Below are 18,019 nucleotides of genomic sequence, written 5' to 3' on the forward strand. Positions count from 1 at the left end.
CAGGTGGCCCAGGTTGGGGGAAAACCACTGAGACTTGAGGGTGTTGGTCACCCTTGGGGAGCTAGGATCCCTGTGTGCAAACTGCAGGGGATTCCCAGAGAAGAATCCCAAAGGCATACTATTAGGGGACCAGCTCCGGAAATTAGAGATGTTTTCATCAAAGCTGTTTGGGTGGAGGGAGAGAGAGAGAGAGAGAGAGAGAGAGAGAGAGAGAGAGAGAGAGGAAGAAGAAAGAAAGAAGGAAGGAAGGAAGGAAGGAAGGAAGGAAGGAAGGAAGGAAGGAAGGAGAAAGAAAGAAGGAGGGAAGAAAGGAAGGAAGGAAGGAAGGAAGGAAGGAAGGAAGGAAGGAAGGAAGGAAGGAAGGAAGGGAAGGAAGGAAGAAAGGAAGGAAGGGAAGGAAGGAAGGGAAGGAAGGAAGGAAGGAAGGAAGGAAGGAAGGAAGGAAAGGAAGGAAGGAAGGAAGGAAGGAAAGGAAGGAAGGAAGGAAGGAAGGAAGGAAGGAAGGAAGGAAGGGAAGGAAGGAAGGAAGGAAGGAAGGAAGGAAGGAAGGAAGGAAGGAAGGAAAGGAAGGAAGGAAGGAAGGAAGGAAGGAAGGAAGGAAGGAAAGGAAGGAAGGAAGGAAGGAAGGAAGGAAGGAAGGAAGGAAGGGAAGGAAGGAAGGAAGGAAGGAAGGAAGGAAGGAAAGGAAGGAAGGAAGGAAGGAAGGAAGGAAGGAAGGAAGAAAAGGAAGGAAGGAAGGAAGGAAGGAAGGAAGGAAGGAAGGAAGGAAGGAAGGAAGGGAAGGAAGGAAGGAAGGAAAGGAAGGAAGGAAGGAAGGAAGGAAGGAAGGAAGGAAGGAAGGGAAGGAAGGAAGGAAGGAAAGGAAGGAAGGAAGGAAGGAAGGAAGGAAGGAAGGAAGGAAGGAAGGAAGGAAGGGAAGGAAGGAAGGAAGGAAAGGAAGGAAGGAAGGAAGGAAAGGAAGGAAGGAAGGAAGGAAGGAAGGAAGGAAGGAAGGAAGGAAGGGAAGGGAAGGAAGGAAGGAAGGAAAGGAAGGAAGGAAGGAAGGAAGGAAGGAAGGAAGGAAGGGAAGGAAGGAAGGAAGGAAAGGAAGGAAGGAAGGAAGGAAGGAAGGAAGAAAAGGAAGGAAGGAAGGAAGGAAAGGAAGGAAGGAAGGAAGGAAGGAAGGAAGGAAGGAAGGAAGGAAGGAAGGAAGGGAAGGAAGGAAGGAAGGAAAGGAAGGAAGGAAGGAAGGAAAGGAAGGAAGGAAGGAAGGAAGGAAGGAAAGGAAGGAAGGAAGGAAGGAAAGGAAGGAAGGAAGGAAGGAAGGAAGGGAAGGAAGGAAGGAAGGAAGGGAAGGAAGGAAGGAAGGAAGGAAGGAAGGAAGGAAGGAAAGGAAGGAAGGAAGGAAGGAAAGGAAGGAAGGAAGGAAGGAAGGAAGGAAGGAAGGAAGGGAAGGAAGGAAGGAAGGAAGGAAAGGAAGGAAGGAAAGGAAGGAAGGAAGAAAAGGAAGGAAGGAAGGGAAGGAAGGAAGGGAAGGAAGGAAGGAAAGGAAGGAAGAAGTTTAAGGAAACGTGTGTTTTAGGACAGCAGCACCAGGAACTGGAGCTGGGAGCTGGAAAGCTGGCAGGAACCGGGCAGGCTGACTCTCAGCCTCTCCTCTCTGCTGCCTCTCTTGCTAATACACAGCGTTCTCTGCTTCCTGGGAACTGCACTCTCGCCCTGGCAATGCATATTCCACTAAACTACTGAGAATGGGGATGGTGCGGACAAGGAGTGGGTCACCTTCAGTGGACGGAGTGAGAGTGGGAAAGGCCAGCACAGAGCCACCTCCTCAGTCTGGGCTGAGGGAGGAGAGAATATGGCAGGCCCTAAGAAGGAAAAGGCAGTCCAGGGGTGGAAAATATTCCCCAAAGACCCTCTTGGAGAGGCTAGAATCTGGGTCCCCCAATATCCTGGACAAAACCTGAGTCAGTGCAGTACTGCCGCCACCATCACTGTGACACACTGGTGCCCCAGCCCCTGGCAGGGACCACACCCTGCTGAGCAGAAGGCCAGACAGCCCTGATCACCAGGCCTTTCTCCCCATCATGAGCTGTGCCTGGGCCCGGGCCCTTGGGGGAGCCTGGCAAAGGGCGTTTGTGTCTGGGCTCTAAGCCTAAGGGACTGGGGGTGTCACAGCTCCTGCCGTTGAGCACTTACTGCACCAGGAGACTCTGACAGGCCCATCTCACCGACTCCTCACAGGGCAGCCACGTGAGCACCCCTATTTTACAGATGAGGAAACTGAGGCACCGAGTAACCAGGTGGCTTGCCCAGGTTGCAGAGCTGGTCGTCGGTACAACCCAGGTTTAACCCAGACCTGTGATTCTAATGTCTCATCTCTGAGGCAGGAGCTCTGACTTAGTCTGGGGTGGGCAAGGGGAGGCTGTAGGGGAAGGGGAGGGTTGTTTGAGCTAGATCCGAAGGTAAGCACGGGCCAAGAGGATGGAGAACCCCATGTGCACAGCAAAAGGTGGAGGAAGGAAGAAAGGGCCCTTGTGGCTGAGTTCAGGGAGCAAGGTGGCAGCAGGGGACAGTGGCAGGAGGAGGCAGGAGAGGTGGGCATGATGCTTGAGCCCCTGAGGCCCCTGGAATTCATGGTGGGTGGCTGCAACCACAGACTCCTGCGTTAAGCAGAAAGGTTTTAACCCCTACTGGCCAAGGGGTCCCCGGGCCTGGTGGATGAGGTCTGCCTGGAGGGCTCTGGGAATGATGGGCTAGAGTAGGAACAACCAGGTGGCTGGAGAAATCCACAAGGGGAATGGACTGGGGGTGCCTGAGCAGAGGGAGGGAGGGCCTGGGGAGCCAGCTATGGGGGCACCATGTCGGGACCCACGTCTGGGGGTGAGGGGCTGCCTCTATTAGAGGCCCAATTCAGATGGGTCCGTGAGGAGTCAATTCAGTGACCTGGGCCCTCTGGGAGTTAGAATGGGGGTGGGGCTGCCTCAAAGCCACCATTGTCACCCCCTCTCCCGCCTGACTGTCTGGGACCTAAAATAGAGCAGGAGCAGGGGATCTCGTGAGAAGGGTTTCTGGCAGAGAGATCTGGGAGGAAGGGTGAGTCACCACTGGGAACCCTCAAGTTTGAAGCTCCCAAAGCCCAGCTGCCCCACCCCCATCCCCAGGGAGTCTGGGACCCACTGGATGGCGAGCCCTGGAGCCCAGGGTGTCTCAGCCCCACCCTGTCCTGCGGGAAGGAAGCTGGCTCCAGCTCTGCCACGGAGGTGCGGGATGACTGGGCCAAATCTGCCCCCGCAGGACCTCAGCTTCTCAGATGTACCAGGAGTCAGGGACCTGGGCTGTGAGGGCCTGGAATTCATGGCAGGCGGTCCCAATAGAGGCCCCCAGAGTCAGGCAGACATGGGAAAGTCTCAGTTCCTTTCCTGTGGGCTGAGAGACCTTTGAATGTCCCCCTCATCTTGGGGCCTCAGTTTCCTGATCTGTAAAATGGACATGGAAACCAAGTCCTGTTCTTTCCCAGCTTCAGCTTGCACTATTCAACAAGCATCAGGACAGCTCCCAGGCCTCTCGCCACCACCTCCACCTCCTCCCATGGCACACTTCGTGTTGCTAGGAATGTGAACCAGCGTCCCCATCTTCTAGCGCCCGGCGCTTTACACACACTACCTCTGGCTCTCCACATCCTGGAGGGCAAAGATGGGCATCATCTCCAGCCTTCTCCATGGGAGCTCTTCACCTCAGTACTGGCCACTCCTAGGATCATCCCTACCTGAGGGGCAGGGCTGATCCTCCCCATTGTGCAGGTGGGAAACAGGCACCTCTCCAAGGGTCTGGGTCCTTCGCAAACTGATGGGCACTGTGCAGGGGTTCAGAGCAGTGGGAGAGGCAGGCGCAGTGTGTGGGGCTGGCCTGCCCTCTGGCGGCCACGGTGCCAGCCACAGGCCCACCTCCAGGGAGCTGAGACCGGTCTCTCCCAGTCCATCTCACGACTCCCCAGAGACCCCACAGCAGCTGCGCGCTTCCCGCCCCCCCCCCCGGTTGCCATGGAGACCACTTGTACACAGTTTCTTCTTCCCCCTTCCTTTTTCCTTCCCCTTCCCCTTCCCCTTCCCCTTCCCCCTGTCCCAAGTCCGGCCCGCAGCCCACCAGCGGGCCGGAGGGAGCCCGAGGGAGCTGGCCGCGGGCCCATGAACAGTAGGGCCCCAGGGAGGCTGGTCATAGGGAGAGTGAAATTCTTCCGCCGGCACCGCGGAGAGGTGAGGCCAGTGGGCCCTGCCCAGACTCTAGGCTCCTGGTTTCCCGTAGCGGAGCTCCAACTCCAGAATGGGCTCTAGGTTCTAAGCTCTGGTGCCAAGAGAGGCCTCAGACCCCTGTTCTTTGGGCTCTGGCTTCAAAGTGGACTGGTTATGGACTCCAGCTCTAGAATGGACTCTTGGCTCAGAATCTGGTTCTAGAGAAGGCGCCAGCAGCTGGCGTCCATCAGATTCAGCTTCAGGCGCAGGCTCCCTTTACTGGGCTTCAGAGAGCGCGCCAGGCTCTTGGCGCTGGCTGCAGAGTGGTTCCTGGGTCTGGGCGCTGGCTGCAGAGTGGTTCCTGGGTCAGGGCGCTGGCTGCGGAGTGGTTCCTGGGTCTGGGCGCTGGCTGCGGAGTGGTTCCTGGGTCTGGGCGCTGGCTGCGGAGTGGTTCCTGGGTCTGGGCGCTGGCTGCGGAGTGGTTCCTGGGTCTGGGCGCTGGCTGCGGAGTGGTTCCTGGGTCTGGGCGCTGGCTGCGGAGTGGTTCCTGGGTCTGGGCTCTGGCTGCGGAGTGGTTCCTGGCTCTGGGCTCTGGCTGCGGAGTGGTTCCTGGCTCTGGGCTCTGGCTGCGGAGTGGTTCCTGGCTCTGGGCTCTGGCTGCGGAGTGGTTCCTGGCTCTGGGCTCTGGCTGCAGAGTGAGGCCTGAAGCCGCGGCTCCAACCCCAGGCTCCTGGGGGGGGTGTTTAGGGATGGCCCAGGGCTCTGGTGTCAAGAATGAACAGCAGGTGTTTCTTGCCCTTTGATGGGACTATTTCTGTGCTGTTCCAGGTGAACTTCTCCGCCTTCTCCCCGGACGGCCAGACGCTGCTCACAGCCTCTGAAGACGGCTGCGTGTACGGCTGGGAAACCCGGAGTGGGAATCTGCTGTGGAAGTTGGGCGGCCACACAGGTGGGCTCCTCGAGCTGGATTGGGAGCTAAGGCCCGCAATGACCTCCAACGTCTGAGCTGGGCACCCATGCAAGGCAGCCTAGGCGGGGCTGAGGCACGAGGGCAAGGTGACGGACATGTTCCCTGGACCCTCTGACTCTGGCGGACCTGAACTCAGATCCTTTTTTTTTAGTATTTTTTTAAAAAATATACTTTATTGATTATTTACAGAGAGGAAGGGAGAGGGATAGAGAGTCAGAAACATCGATGAGAGAGAAACATCGACCAGCTGCCTCCTGCACACCCCCTACTGGGGATGTGCCCGCAACCCAGGTACATGCCCTTGACCGGAATCGAACCCGGGACCCCTCAGTCCGCAGGCCGACGCTCTATCCACCGAGCCAAACCGGCCAGGGCTTTTAGTATGTTTTTATTTGATTTCAGAGAGAAGGGAGAAGGGGAGAGATAGAAACATCAATGATGAGACTCATTGGCTGCCTCCTGCACTGGGGATCATGCAGGCATCCCAGGCATGTGCCCCAAGGGGCAATCTAACCGTGACCTACAGGTTCAGGGGTCAATGCTCAACACTGAGCCCCACCAGCAGGATTCAGATCCTACTTTTTAAAAAGTTTACAAATACACATATTTACGTCTTAACCATTTTTAAGTGTAGTGTTACCTACGTTCATATGGTTGTGCAACTAGCCCCCAGAACTCATCTTGCAAAAGTGAAAATATACCCATTAAACGTCTCATTCCTCCCTTCCCCCAGACCCTGTCAACCATCATTCTGCGTTTTGTCTCCAAGAATTGGACTACGCTAAGTGCCTTGTGTAAGGGGAACCACACAGTATTCCTCTTTGTGACTGGCTTACCTCCCAGCATAATGTCCTTAAGGTTCATCTGTTTTACCTCCTATTTTGACTGATTATGTAATGTCACCTCCGAGCCTCTATTTCCTCCTCTGTAGAATGGGATAATGGTTGCTAACCTATAGGACAAAATAATGCAAGGAAAGTACCTAGTACCCAGAGTAAGTGCTCAGTAGATATAATTTACAATTAAGGAGACAAAGAAATAGCTCTGGTTCATTACAGGGCAGCCGGATTAATGCTATAATAGGAAAATCTGGGGGCTGGGGAGCTCAAAGGAGGCAGTGAACCTATGCTGGGCTGTCAAGGAGTTTCTGGGAGGTGCCTGCATTTGATTGGTACTGATTGTGTGGGGTTGGTGTTCCAGGAATTCCAGGTGTATGGTGTAGGCTAGAAGGGAGTGAGGACAAGAGAGGTAGGCGATGAGACTGGAGAAATCAGTGGGTGTCAGAGTGGAGGGCCAGAGGTGGGGGGGTGCCGTTCTCTGACCACGGCCACCCGCCCAGGCCCTGTGAAGTTCTGCCGCTTCTCCCCGGATGGCCGCCTCTTTGCCAGCACCTCCTATGACTGCACCATCCGCCTGTGGGACGCAGCAGAAGCCAAGTGTCTGCAGATCTTACAGGGTGAGTAGGCTGGGTGGGACTGCGAGCCGAGCAGCCAGGCCTGGGTTCCCTTCCGGACCGTGCTGTGTCCTGTGCCACCTTGTAGGTCACCAGCGGAGTGTGGAGACAGTCAGCTTCAGTCCAGACTCCAAGCAGCTGGCATCGGGTGGCTGGGACAAGCGGGTGACGCTCTGGGAGGTGCAGGTATATATGGAGGGGTGGCCAGAGAGCCTGGGACTGGATGACACACACCCTCCACACTGGTTCCAGAAAGGTCATTCCCAGTCTTCTCCACTGCTCGTGCCCACACCAAGACCCCCTAGCATCTGGCTACAGCTACCTCCCCCCCACCCCGTGCCCATGAGGTTCCCCCTGCCTGGATTGCCCTCTCAAGCTGGGAAAGTCTCCCAGACTCTGATATGCCACATTACCCAGGCAGCCCCGAAAGAAGGGCCTGGGTCTGACGCATCTGAGGCCTACAACCTGGCACTGTGAGGCTTCTGGGCTGCCCTCTGAAGCTCAGGGCTATCACCTTCAGTCTGGCCAGGTGCTGCGTCACTTAGCAGGGCACCAAGACTCCATCCAGAGCAGTGACTTCGCACCCAGCTCAGACTATCTGGTGAGCCACACCACCTCTGCCCATGCCCCACTATAACAGTACCAGCACCCACTTTCCCACTTGGGACTGAGCAGTGGTTAGAATTCTAGACCTTGACTAGATGACTTGGCTCTTCTGAGCCCGAGTCCTCATCTGTAAGATGGGGATTCAGCAGGGCTTGGTGCCTGCTTTCTGGGTCTGACCAGCCTAGAAACTGGGAGGGTGGACATGGGTCCATTCTGATGGCAGCTGTCTGCAGGCCACTGGTTCCTGGGACTCTACCATTCGCATCTGGGACCTTCGGACAGGGACCCCAGCGATCTTCCACCAGGAGCTGGAGGGTCACAGTGGCAATGTCAGCTGCCTGTGCTACTCAACATCTGGCCTGCTGGTGAGCTGGGCTGCCTGGGTTCTAGGCTGGTCCCTTGCTGGCAGCAAGACCCTTGAAGGGTCATGGGCCATTTTGGGGCAGTGAACATGCAGGCCTCAAACAGCTATCTGCTGTCTAGGCATCCGGCTCCTGGGACAAGACCATCCACATCTGGAAACCCTCGACTAGAAGCCTGCTTATCCAGCTCAAGGGTCATGCCACCTGGGTGAAGAGCATAGCTTTCTCCCCAGATGGGTTGCAGCTGGCCAGTGCGGGCTACTCCCCAATGGTAACCCTACCCCACCAGACTCCTCCTGGCAAACCCCTACCCTCACATTGGGCCTAGCAGAGTCCTCAGCTCTGTCCAGGAAGGACCACATCCCTGTGCCCTGAACAGGAAGGTGCCAGCCACTAAAGTCTGTGCTAGCCCAAACGTAACACTTGTAGGATTTAAATAGCTTCAGGGGAAATTGCACTGCACTGCTTTTTTTGCATCAGATATTATGGCAGGCATCTTAAATATACCTCAAAAACAAAACCCAGTCCAAAGATTAAGATGTTGGCTAGGACTCACCCCCAAGGTGATTTAAAAGTCACTTGTGTTGTGAGGCCTCTCTTTCTGTTTGTTTTTATTTCCAGATCAAAATCTGGGACTGCAACACAGGAATGTGCATTGAAACCCTGACGGTAAGGCCTGTGGCTGTAGCATCCAAAGGAGCAGTAGAAGGTGTACCAGGAAGCTGGGCTCAGGCAGGACTTGCATCCTCAGAGCCCAACACTGTTCTTGGCAGGGAGCCCTGGATGTGGCCCATGCTTGCACCTTCACCCCAGATGGGAAACTCTTATTGGTGTCTGGAGCTGTCGATTAGGCAAGTCGCCAAGTCCCCCGCATGATCAACCACCCAGCGCCTCCAGTGTAACATCGCCACACAAGGCTCTCAAACCTCACGCCCCTGCCTCTCCCTGCCCAGGGCGCTTGGGGCCTGGCGAAAGCAGTCAGGGCTGTTCCAGCCACAGGCCCAAAGTAACCATAACCGAGCACCCAGCAGATCCTTGCCATGGCCCCACAACAGCCCCTCTCTCCAGCATGGTTGGTTAAAACAACTGCAAACACAAAGCAACAGTCAGCCAGTTTGTGCTTTATTGGCGCCACGATGCTCAGGCCTTGACCGCGAACTTCCGTAGGGGGTACAGCCGCTCCTTCCGCTGCTGCTTCTTGGTCTTCAGGTTCTCTTCATGCTTGTTGAGCCGGCGGCGCATGGCGCGCGTTTTCTTGGGCCGCAGATCCAGGGGCTTGTACTTCTTGCCCTGGGTGATGGGAGAGCAGGGGGAATCTGAGGACCAGGGCTTAGGAGCTACTGCAATAGCTAAGCAAGCCAGAGGTTGGAACTAGGTGTTGAGATGGGCAGGGAAGAGTGGAGAGGTAACTGAGGAAGGTACACGGCTGGGCTGGGGAGGTTCATTTGTAGGACATGAGTGTGAGGAGCTGTATGACATCCAGCCCGGAGGGGACTGTCACCATGGGATGGGGCAGGCCACACTTCTTGCTTACTAGTTCATACAATGCCCCCAAATTCAAGGTGTGGGGGGGATCATCCCCATTAAAAAAAAAAAAAAGTATTTTGAGTTACAGAGTCAAAAAGCAAGTGAACTTGTCAGAATCTCATGAAAACTGGCAGAACTGGGATTTTCGCCTAAATCAACCAACTCCCTACATGGTATTCTTCCCACCAGCCGAATTCCTGCCATGGAGTCAACATCACATCCAAGTAAGGGGCATGTGGCACCCAGCAAGTATTGGGGTGGTCACTGTTTTCTTGGTTTAAGTTATGCAAGCTGGTGCATATGGTGATAGGGGTGGGGGAGGGGTTGCACCCTAAGCTGGTACTGGGTGAATCTGGAGTGTCTGCCAGTTACTCATGGGTGTCCCCTGTAATTATGTTCCCATTTTACATTTCCCAGAGGGAAGCTCTGGCTTGGCCAAGGGAATCCCAGAGAGGCAAAGCCCCCTTTCCTGCCTTAGGTGGCCTCCCACCAAACCTGTTCCCAGACCTGTAACAGGGCCACAGTGTCTCCATCCCTGGCTCTCACTTATTCTCGTCCCACTTGCTTCCAATGAGCAGGTCTAGACTAAGGCAGTGCTCATGGTCTCTCCTTTGTTATGCAAATCTTCCTTGGGCCCTCTTTGCCTTGAGGCCCTGTGCTGGGTGCTGGCTTGGCCAGAAATCAGGCCTGGTCCCGGCTCAAGGAGCTCCCAGCTCAGTGGGGGAGGTTTCACCTAGCAAATGGCAATAGCCCTGAAAGCAACTGAAAAGGGGGAGAAAACTTTGTACAAAACCCCTTAAGAATGACAGCTCAGGCTCTTTCTGGGAACCACCAACAGCCCAGAGGAGTAGGCACAGGGCAGAGAACTGCAGAAAAGGCCAAACAGGAGATGAGGACAAGAGCTGGAGGGAACTTGGAAGTATTAAAATCTTCGTCCACCAGGGCACAAGTCAGAACCTTGTGCATTTCAAATATACTAAGCCCCTTAGAGCTCTGCTACCCAGTAGAATAGCCACTAGCCCATACTGTTTACATTAAGCCAGTCCTTAGACACCACAGTCACATTAAGTGATCAACAGACACATGTGGTCGGAGGTGACTGATGACAGAGCAGATACAGAACACGTCTGTCTGGTCCCCTCAGAGCCTGATGAAAGCTTCAGACCCAATCCTCAGAGAAACGTTCCCACACAGATGTGCACATCTAGGGGTGGCAGCACCCCACCCCCATCCCCACAGTTGTGTCCCTGGGAGGCTAGCCCAGGCACACCGTGATGGCCTCTTTGGTATCAAACCTTCGTTATTCAAACACTAAATTGGGAGTTGATGTGAAGATGTAATTAAAGCCCTAATCAATCCGCTGATTTAAATTAAGAGAGAATATCCTGGCCCTGACCGGTTTGGCTCAGTGGATGGAGCGTCAGCCTGTGGACTCAAGGGTCCTGGGTTCGGTTCCAGTCAAGGGCATGTGCCTTGGTTGCGGGCACATCCCCAGTAGGGAGTGTGCAGGAGGCGGCTGATTAATGTTTCTCTCTCATCGATGTTTCTGGCTCTCTATCCCTCTCCTTTCCTCTTTGTAAAAAATCAATGGAATATATTTTTAAAAAAAGAGAGAGAATATCCTGGGTAATCTAGGTGGGCCTGATAAAAACCAGCTGGAAGTCCTTCAAGGCAGGGCCGAGGCTCTCCCCAAGAAATGCCACCGGCGGCAGCAGCTTCAACCTGTGTCCTGAGTCCCAGCCTGCCCACAATCTTAAGCCAGCCCTCACAACCACATAGGCCAATTCCTTGTAACAAAATATACATATTCACGCACAAAGTATCCCACTGGTTTGCCGTCACTGCTTGAACCCTGGTAGACTCACTTGAGGACAGGACTAGGAAATGGTTGTCAATATCCTAGGCTGAGGGATCAGACACCTGTGGAAATCTCCCAGGAGCACCCCATTCACCCCTCCCCAAGGCATGGTTTTGGAACTCAGCCCAATCACTCCATTATTTGTAGGCGACTCTGAGCAACTTAACCTCTTTAAGCCTTGAGGTCCTCATCCGAAAAACAAGAATGTCAGGTGCTTGGCAGTGACTGACACACAGTACTATAAGACAAGTCATTTAGCAGTCAGTCCTCAGACTGCCCAAGCTCATGCAGCTGGTGAGGCTGGCTGTACCCAAACCCAAGTGTCCAGCCAGAGTCCTACCACGCTGTTGATTTCTTGACAATTGCAGCCCGAGGAAATGCAGTCTGCATACCACATGCTAGAGCAAGATGCTGGAAAGGCAAACCCATTTACAAGCTGGATGGGTCTGGAAAGCCCAACGATGCCTGGGCAAAGCTCTGTCCCATATACACCAGCAGGAGAACCTCTTCATCCTGACCGCCCTCAGCAAGGGAGGGCTGGAACTTTGCTCCCTAGAGCCAGGCAGCCCCACACATACGCCCACTCACCTTGTAGAATTTCCTGAGGTTCTCTTTCTGAGTCTGGTTAATGACGGTAAGAACACGGGCGATAGACTTGCGAACAACTCGGCTACAAAAACAGAGGCATCAGTGAACACATAGCATCTCATTCAGGGCCTGACCCAGATCTCATCCATATCCACCCAAGATGCGCTTAACCCAGCCCGGGAACAAGGTATTCTGGGGGTAAGGTCGGAGCGACTCTAGTACATATACGGGAATCTCAGGAGTGAATAGGGGAAGGCCTGGAGTGTCCAGTGCTTTGGAGGAGCTGTGAAGTGTCCACTGAGGAGGCTGAATGAGGCGCGATGGAGGGCTGATCAGAAAAGATCCTCCATGCCAGGCCATACATCCTGAGGACTATGAAGCCGACCTCGCCAATGCCCATCTTAATGAGCTGACCAGAAAGAATCAAGTCACAAGCTGGGCAACCAGGGAAGCTTAAAGAGCCACAGCAGGGGCCACTGGGGAGGGAGATATGCTACTGGGCAGAGAGCTGGAAGCCAGGAACAGCTGGGGGCAGGTGACTGGGTAGTCATGTCGGGGGTGAGGGGAGGCTCACTCAGTAGACAGCCTGGTAAACCTGCTCTTGAGGATTCGGCATGACACTTGCTTACATGCCCCCAAACTCACCCAATATCCTCCCACATGAAGGTTGTTGGGGAGATTTCATAGAAGGAAAAAAAAACCTGCCCACCAGGTAGGATGTGGCAGAAGTGGAATTTGTGCCCAGGTTGACTGACTCCAAACCCACATTCCTTACACAATTCATGCTTCTTGATCCATGGAAATCACTATTTTACACTACAACTCAAGTAAGGTGCAAGGCACCCACCTACCAACTGGGGGGAGGGAGGGGGGAAGCAAGTGCTGGTGGAAGATTAAAGAAAACGTCCAGTTGGGTTTTTTGAAGGAAGCATTAAAATGTCCCCGAAGAGGGACACCCTGGGCAACAGGACCACACGGTCAAAGGCAGGTGAAGAGGAGCGGGTCCCCCACGCGCAGGGCCGTGAGCAGGTGAGCCTGACACTCCAACCCACAGATCCACTGAACGGGCACTTCAGCGGACACCGCCTGAGCCAACCTCAGAGACCCACCAACCTCAGAGACCCACCAACCCCCCGATGCACACGGACTCCCCCCGCCGCCCTGAGGCCCGTGGTCCGGCCGCCCGTCACTTACATCTTAGAAAGCTTGGAAGCTGCGCCGCCTGTCACTTTGGCCACGCGCAGCTGGGACAGCTCCACCTTCAAGTCGTCCAGCTGTTTGAGCAGCTCCTCCTTCTTCTTGCCGCGAAGGTCCCGAGCCTTAATTTTGGCCTGCGTGCAAGGAAGGGTCTGGGTCAAGTGCCGGGTGCCTCCCTCTCCCCCTCCGCCGCTCTCCACCGGCCCTCCCCGCCCCTCCACCTGCGTCCTGGCCAGCCCCAGGAGGGCGCGCCCGGCGCAGGGTATCCGAGGCCCAGGTCGGCTACGAGGCTGGGCCGCTACCCCCCTCCGCAGACGGGAAGACGGAGGCCGCCGGCAGCGCGCGCGCACCGCTCCTAGCGCAGGCCGGCAGGGGTGGGAGGAAGGCCGGCAGTGGCGGAGCTAGGCCCTTCCGCCTATACTCCACAGGCCCGGCTGGCAGAGGGGACCCCAGGGTCCGCCCTGCACCCCCAACCCCAGTCTCCGAGCCCAACAACGCGCGGATGGCTCCCGATTCCTCAGCTCTCACCATAGCTGAACACCCCGCCGCCGCCGCCGCCTGCTTGGAGAGAAAGAGGAAGGGGCGGGGCTGACCTTTACAACTACTGCCGGGTGACGGCGGGCGCGGCCAATGGCGGCGCAGCAGGGGAGCCCCGGCTCCGCCCCTCCCAGCCCCGCCCCAACGCCGCGAGTAGCCGGGCGGTACAGCCCGCCCAGTTCTGTAGTTCTCGCAGCTGTCCGCCGCCGGTCCCCGGGATGACTTTGGTCGGCTTCATCCCGAGCCGAGCAGTTGGGGAAACTGAGGCACGGGAGAGGCAGTTTACCAGACACGGCATAGTGAGGACTCAAATTCGTCTATGAGGTCATTTGTTCGTTCGTTCAATCTTTGCAGGTCGCCCAGTTCGTGCTACTCTGTTCTGGGGATGGAGATGAGTTGAGGATTTTCAAAGATGAATTAATACGGCCCCTGGCGTGGAGGAATTTAAAGGTCGAGGTGGGCGGGGAGAGGCGGGGTCAACTATAAATCCAACTCCATAAACGTTCCAATGGAGGCAGCATGTGGCAGGGGAAGGAGCATTCATGGCCTTTTTTAGTGAACCTGACCCTGTTTCAGATTCTTTTGTCTTTTTCATATATCTTTATTGATCTCAGAGAGGAAGGGAGAGGGAGAGAGATAGAAACATCAATGATGAGAGAGACTCATTGATTGGCTGCCTTCTGCACACCCTATTGGGGATCGAGTGAAACCTGGGCATGTGCCCTTGGCCGGAATCGAACCTGGGACCCTTCAGCCGCAGGCTGACGCTCTAGCCACTGAGCCAAACTGCCTAGGGCCAGTTTCAGATTCTTGGTCTGTTGCCTGGTGCTAGCTGAGACTCGGCAAATACCTTCCTTTCTCTGAGTCTCAGCTTTCTCACTGTAAAATGGGGTATTTATGAGGATTACGAAGATAACACTTAAAACTCTTCTCACAAGACCTGATGTGTAACAATTGGTCAAAATACCATCCGTATTAATGCTCCCTCCCAGTGGAATGAACACTTGAGTTGGGCCCTGAAAGTTAAAGGGGAACTCACAAAGCAGGATGGGTACTCAGGCTTTCAAACTGGGCAGTTTGTTTCCCTAACCAGCAGGCAGGAATCAATGCTCCAGTGTCACTCCATTGCCTTTAACAACGACACACCCACACTTCTGACAGTGCTACTTAATGCCAGGTTGCCCCCTTGTTGCTGTCAGGTGTCATCTCGGGGAGCCTTCTCCCACCCCCTTCTTTATACCCTAGCCTTGGAATAAACTGGCACAACCTCCCGTGTCCCAAGTTTTCTGTGCAATCCTCTCTTTAGTTCCAAACATCCTGAGTTAAAATGTTGTCTCTATAGCCAGCCTGGAAGTTCTCCGGGGACAGAACCATGCCTGATACATGATTTCGTTTTTCTAGTCTCCAGACACAATATGTGAGTGCTTGTTGGATGAATGAATGAGCCTTGTCCCAGACTACAACAAGAAAGAATTTTAGGCCCTAGCTGGTTTGGCTCAGTGGATAAAGCGTCGGCCTGCGGGCTGAAGGGTCCTGGGTTCGGTTCAAGTCAAGAGCACACGCCCAGGTTGTGGGCTGGATCCCCAGTAGGGGGCGTGCAGAAGGCAGCCCATCAATGATTCTCTCTCATCATTGATGTTTCTATCTTTCCCTCCCTCCCTCTCTGAAATCAATAAAAAAAAATAAGTATTTTTAAAAAAAGAAAAAAGAATTTTAGGGAGTGGAGAGATATGGGGAGGAGACGGCAGACAGAGGGCAATCATGGCCTGGATTCACTTAAATGGAAGTCGAATAGTGCTCAGGGCCTTTGCTTTCTTATTTCCCAAATGGTTAAGGTTCTATTAGAGCTAATGATTGTGTACATCTTTTCTGGACTTGAGGTCATCTGTGACTTCTACTCCTCTTACATGCTGCCACATCCAACCCATCAGCAAATTCTGTAGCCTCTACCTTCAAAAATATACCTGACCTCTTCTCACCACTTAAAAAAAAAAATCCTCACCTGAGGATGTTTATTGATTTTAGAGAGAGGATGAAGAGGGTGGAGAACAACATCGATATGAGAAACATCAACCGGTTGCCTCCAATATGCGCCCAACCTGGGATAGAACCCATAACCTAGATATGAGCCTTGACCAGAAATTGAACCCATAACCTTTCTGTTAACAGATGACACTCCAACCAAGCCACACTGGCCAGAGCCCCACCACTCACTGGCACCTGTCTGGTCTGAGCCACCATTGACTGTCACCTGAATTATTATTATTTTTTTAATTAAATCTTTATTGTTCAGATTATTACATTTGTTCCTTTTTTTTCCCCCCCATAACTCCCCTCCTCCCAGTTCCCGCCCCACCCTCCGCCCTCACTCCCCACCCACTGTCCTCATCCATAGGTGCACGATTTTTGTCCAGTCTCTTCCCACATCTCCCACACCCCTTTCCCCCCCAAGAATAGTCAGTCCATTCCCTTTCTATGTCCCTGATTCTATTATAATCAACAGTTCATTCTGTTCATCAGATTATTTATTCACTTGATTCTTATATTCACTTGTTGATAGATGCATATTTGTTGTTCATAATTTGTATCTTTACCTTTTTCTTCCTCTTCCTCTTCCTCTTCTTAAAGGATACCTTTCAGCATTTCATATAATCCTGGTTTGGTGGTGATGAACTCCTTTAGCTTTTCCTTATCTGTGAAGCTCTTTATCTGACCTTCAATTCTGAATGATAGCTTTGCTGGATAAAGTAATCTTGGTTGTAGGTTCTTGGTATTCATCACTTTGAATATTTCTTGCCACTCCCTTCTGGCCTGCAAAGTTTCTGTTGAGAAATCAGCTGACAGTCGTATGGGTATTCCCTTGTAGGTAACTGAGTTTCTTTCTCTTGCTGCTTTTAAGATTCTCTCTTTATCTTTTGCTCTTGGCATTTTAATTATGATGTGTCTTGGTGTGGTCCTCTTTGGATTCCTTTTGTTTGGGGTTCTCCGCGCTTCTTGGACCTGTAAGTCCATTTCTTTCACCAGGTGGGGGAAGTTTTCTGTCATTATTTCTTCAAATAGGTTTTCAATATCTTGGTCTCTCTCATCTTCTGGCACCCCTATAATTCTGATGTTGGTATGCTTGAAGCTGTCCCAGAGGCTCCTTACACTATCCTCGCATTTTTGAATTCTTTTTTCATTTTGCTTTTCCGGTTGGATGTTTTTTGCTTCCTCGCATTTCAAATCATTGACTTGATTCTTGCGCTCCTCTGGTCGGCTGTTGGGCGTCTGTATAATATTCGTTATTTCAGTCTGTGTGTGCTTAATTTCTAGTTGGTTCCCCAATATAAGATCGAGGGTCTTACTAGTTTTCGTGTAGATCTCATTAAGTTTATCGGCAGCTTCTAAACAGTTCTTGAGAGACCTTAAAAGTGTGGTTCTGAACTCTATTTCTTCCATTGACAATTTTGTCCTGTTTCTTTGTCTCCGCATTTTGTTATGCTTCCTTGGTGCACCCCCTAGTGGTCTTTGTTCGCAGTCTTATAGTTAAATCTTGATTGTTGTAGCTAATTCCAGGGAGGGTTTGACCTCCAGGTCAAGTGGCTATGAGAATCAGCTGTGTCAGCAGTGAGAGAACTTCTGTCCTCTAGGGAGGTGCTAATCTAGCCTTTGCCTGAGGCTATCCGGCAAAGGCCTCTGTGCAGGGCTTGGGCGGGGCGGGTCGCACAGGATCAACAGGGTGGGCCGGAGAGAGCAGTTATGGCGGCTCTCAGTCCTGTCCCAAGGGGCTCTGCCTCTCTGAGTCCCAGCACCTGCTGCAAAGCTGGGAGAGAAAGCTGCACTCGCTCTGACCGAAGCCAGACAGTCCCGCTTCTCCCGTTTGAGTCTGGGTCCCTAAAGACTCGCCCGGATCTGAAGCTCAGAGTCTGTGACTCCCTCCCGATTGAAAACGCCAACCGTGCCCTCCGCCGCCAGCCCGCTCCGCGCACTCCGCACCTCAGAATTTGACTTCAGCACTGCGCCTCCTCTGAGTGTCCGTGTGCGTTTCTCTTTCCTCCTAGTTGTAGGACTTCCACTCAGCCAGCGTTCCTGTGGTTCTGGGTAATGTCCCTTCCGTTTTTTGGTTTCACTTTTGAAGTAGTTGTTCAAAGCAGCAAACTCCGGCGTTAACCTATGCCGCCATCTTGGTTCTCAAGCCATAATCTTTATAGAAAGCCCTGTTTTGCTTTTTTCTGTCACCTGAATTATTGGTGTCGCCTCTTAAATCACCTGCTTTGGCTCTTGCTCCCAGGTGTTCTCAATATGGCTGCTAGAGGGATCCTTTTTTAAAAATATATTTTATTAATTTTTTATAGAGAGGAAGGGAGAGGGATAGAGAGTTAGAAACATCGATGAGAGAGAAACATCCATCAGCTGCCTCCTTCACACCTCCTACTGGGGATGTGCTTGCAACCAAGGTACATGCCCTTGACCGGAATTGAACCTGGGACCTTTCAGTCTGAAGGCCGATGCTCTATCCCAGGGGTGGGCAAACTTTTTGACTCGAGGGCCACAATGGGTTCTTAAACTGGACCGGAGGGCCGGAACAAAAGCATGGATGGAGTGTTTGTGTGAACTAATATAAATTCAAAGTAAACATCATTACATAAAAGGGTACGGTCTTTTTTTTTTTTTTTTAGTTTTATTCATTTCAAACGGGCGGATCCGGCCCACGGGCCGTAGTTTGCCCAC

General features: G+C 53.2%; 2 protein-coding genes and 1 long non-coding RNA gene across 3 annotated transcripts; 2 read left to right on the forward strand and 1 right to left on the reverse strand.

Annotated features, from left to right (window-relative positions):
* The first annotated feature begins 4,160 nt into the window (after positions 1 to 4,160).
* WDR38 (WD repeat domain 38) lies at positions 4,161 to 8,453 on the forward strand. The gene is made up of 9 exons (XM_059658004.1): positions 4,161 to 4,235; positions 5,040 to 5,160; positions 6,521 to 6,637; positions 6,723 to 6,820; positions 7,155 to 7,235; positions 7,474 to 7,605; positions 7,724 to 7,873; positions 8,224 to 8,271; positions 8,376 to 8,453. Exons 1-9 carry the CDS (start codon positions 4,167 to 4,169, stop codon positions 8,451 to 8,453), a joined length of 894 nt encoding a protein of 297 aa, XP_059513987.1. The 5' UTR covers positions 4,161 to 4,166.
* Positions 8,454 to 8,708: 255 nt separating this feature from the next.
* RPL35 (ribosomal protein L35) lies at positions 8,709 to 13,456 on the reverse strand. The gene is made up of 4 exons (XM_059658002.1): positions 13,301 to 13,456; positions 12,770 to 12,906; positions 11,576 to 11,657; positions 8,709 to 8,892 (listed from the first exon to the last, which is right to left on the reverse strand). The coding sequence occupies exons 1-4, from the start codon at positions 13,301 to 13,303 to the stop codon at positions 8,743 to 8,745; spliced, it is 372 nt and encodes a 123-aa protein (XP_059513985.1). The 5' UTR covers positions 13,304 to 13,456; the 3' UTR covers positions 8,709 to 8,742.
* A 7-nt stretch (positions 13,457 to 13,463) lies between these two features.
* LOC132212383 (uncharacterized) lies at positions 13,464 to 13,899 on the forward strand. Its single transcript, XR_009447710.1, has 2 exons — positions 13,464 to 13,633; positions 13,664 to 13,899. It is a non-coding gene; the product is annotated as an uncharacterized LOC132212383 (long non-coding RNA).
* Positions 13,900 to 18,019: the final 4,120 nt, after the last annotated feature.

Source organism: Myotis daubentonii, chromosome 11 (genome assembly GCF_963259705.1).
Source record: "Myotis daubentonii chromosome 11, mMyoDau2.1, whole genome shotgun sequence".
In the NCBI taxonomy this organism is placed as follows: domain Eukaryota; kingdom Metazoa; phylum Chordata; class Mammalia; order Chiroptera; family Vespertilionidae; genus Myotis; species Myotis daubentonii.

Coding starts and splice junctions, on each gene's coding strand:
- WDR38 (XM_059658004.1), top strand. CDS start 4,167: ATGAACAGTAGGGCCCCAGGGAGGCTGGTCATAGGGAGAGTGAAATTC. Junction 6,638..6,722: donor GTGTCTGCAGATCTTACAGG/GTGAGTAGGCTG, acceptor GCCACCTTGTAG/GTCACCAGCGGAGTGTGGAG. Junction 7,874..8,223: donor GTGCGGGCTACTCCCCAATG/GTAACCCTACCC, acceptor TTTTATTTCCAG/ATCAAAATCTGGGACTGCAA.
- RPL35 (XM_059658002.1), bottom strand. Junction 11,658..12,769: donor GCTTCCAAGCTTTCTAAGAT/GTAAGTGACGGG, acceptor CTGTTTTTGTAG/CCGAGTTGTTCGCAAGTCTA. Junction 8,893..11,575: donor ACCTCAGGAAATTCTACAAG/GTGAGTGGGCGT, acceptor CCCATCACCCAG/GGCAAGAAGTACAAGCCCCT.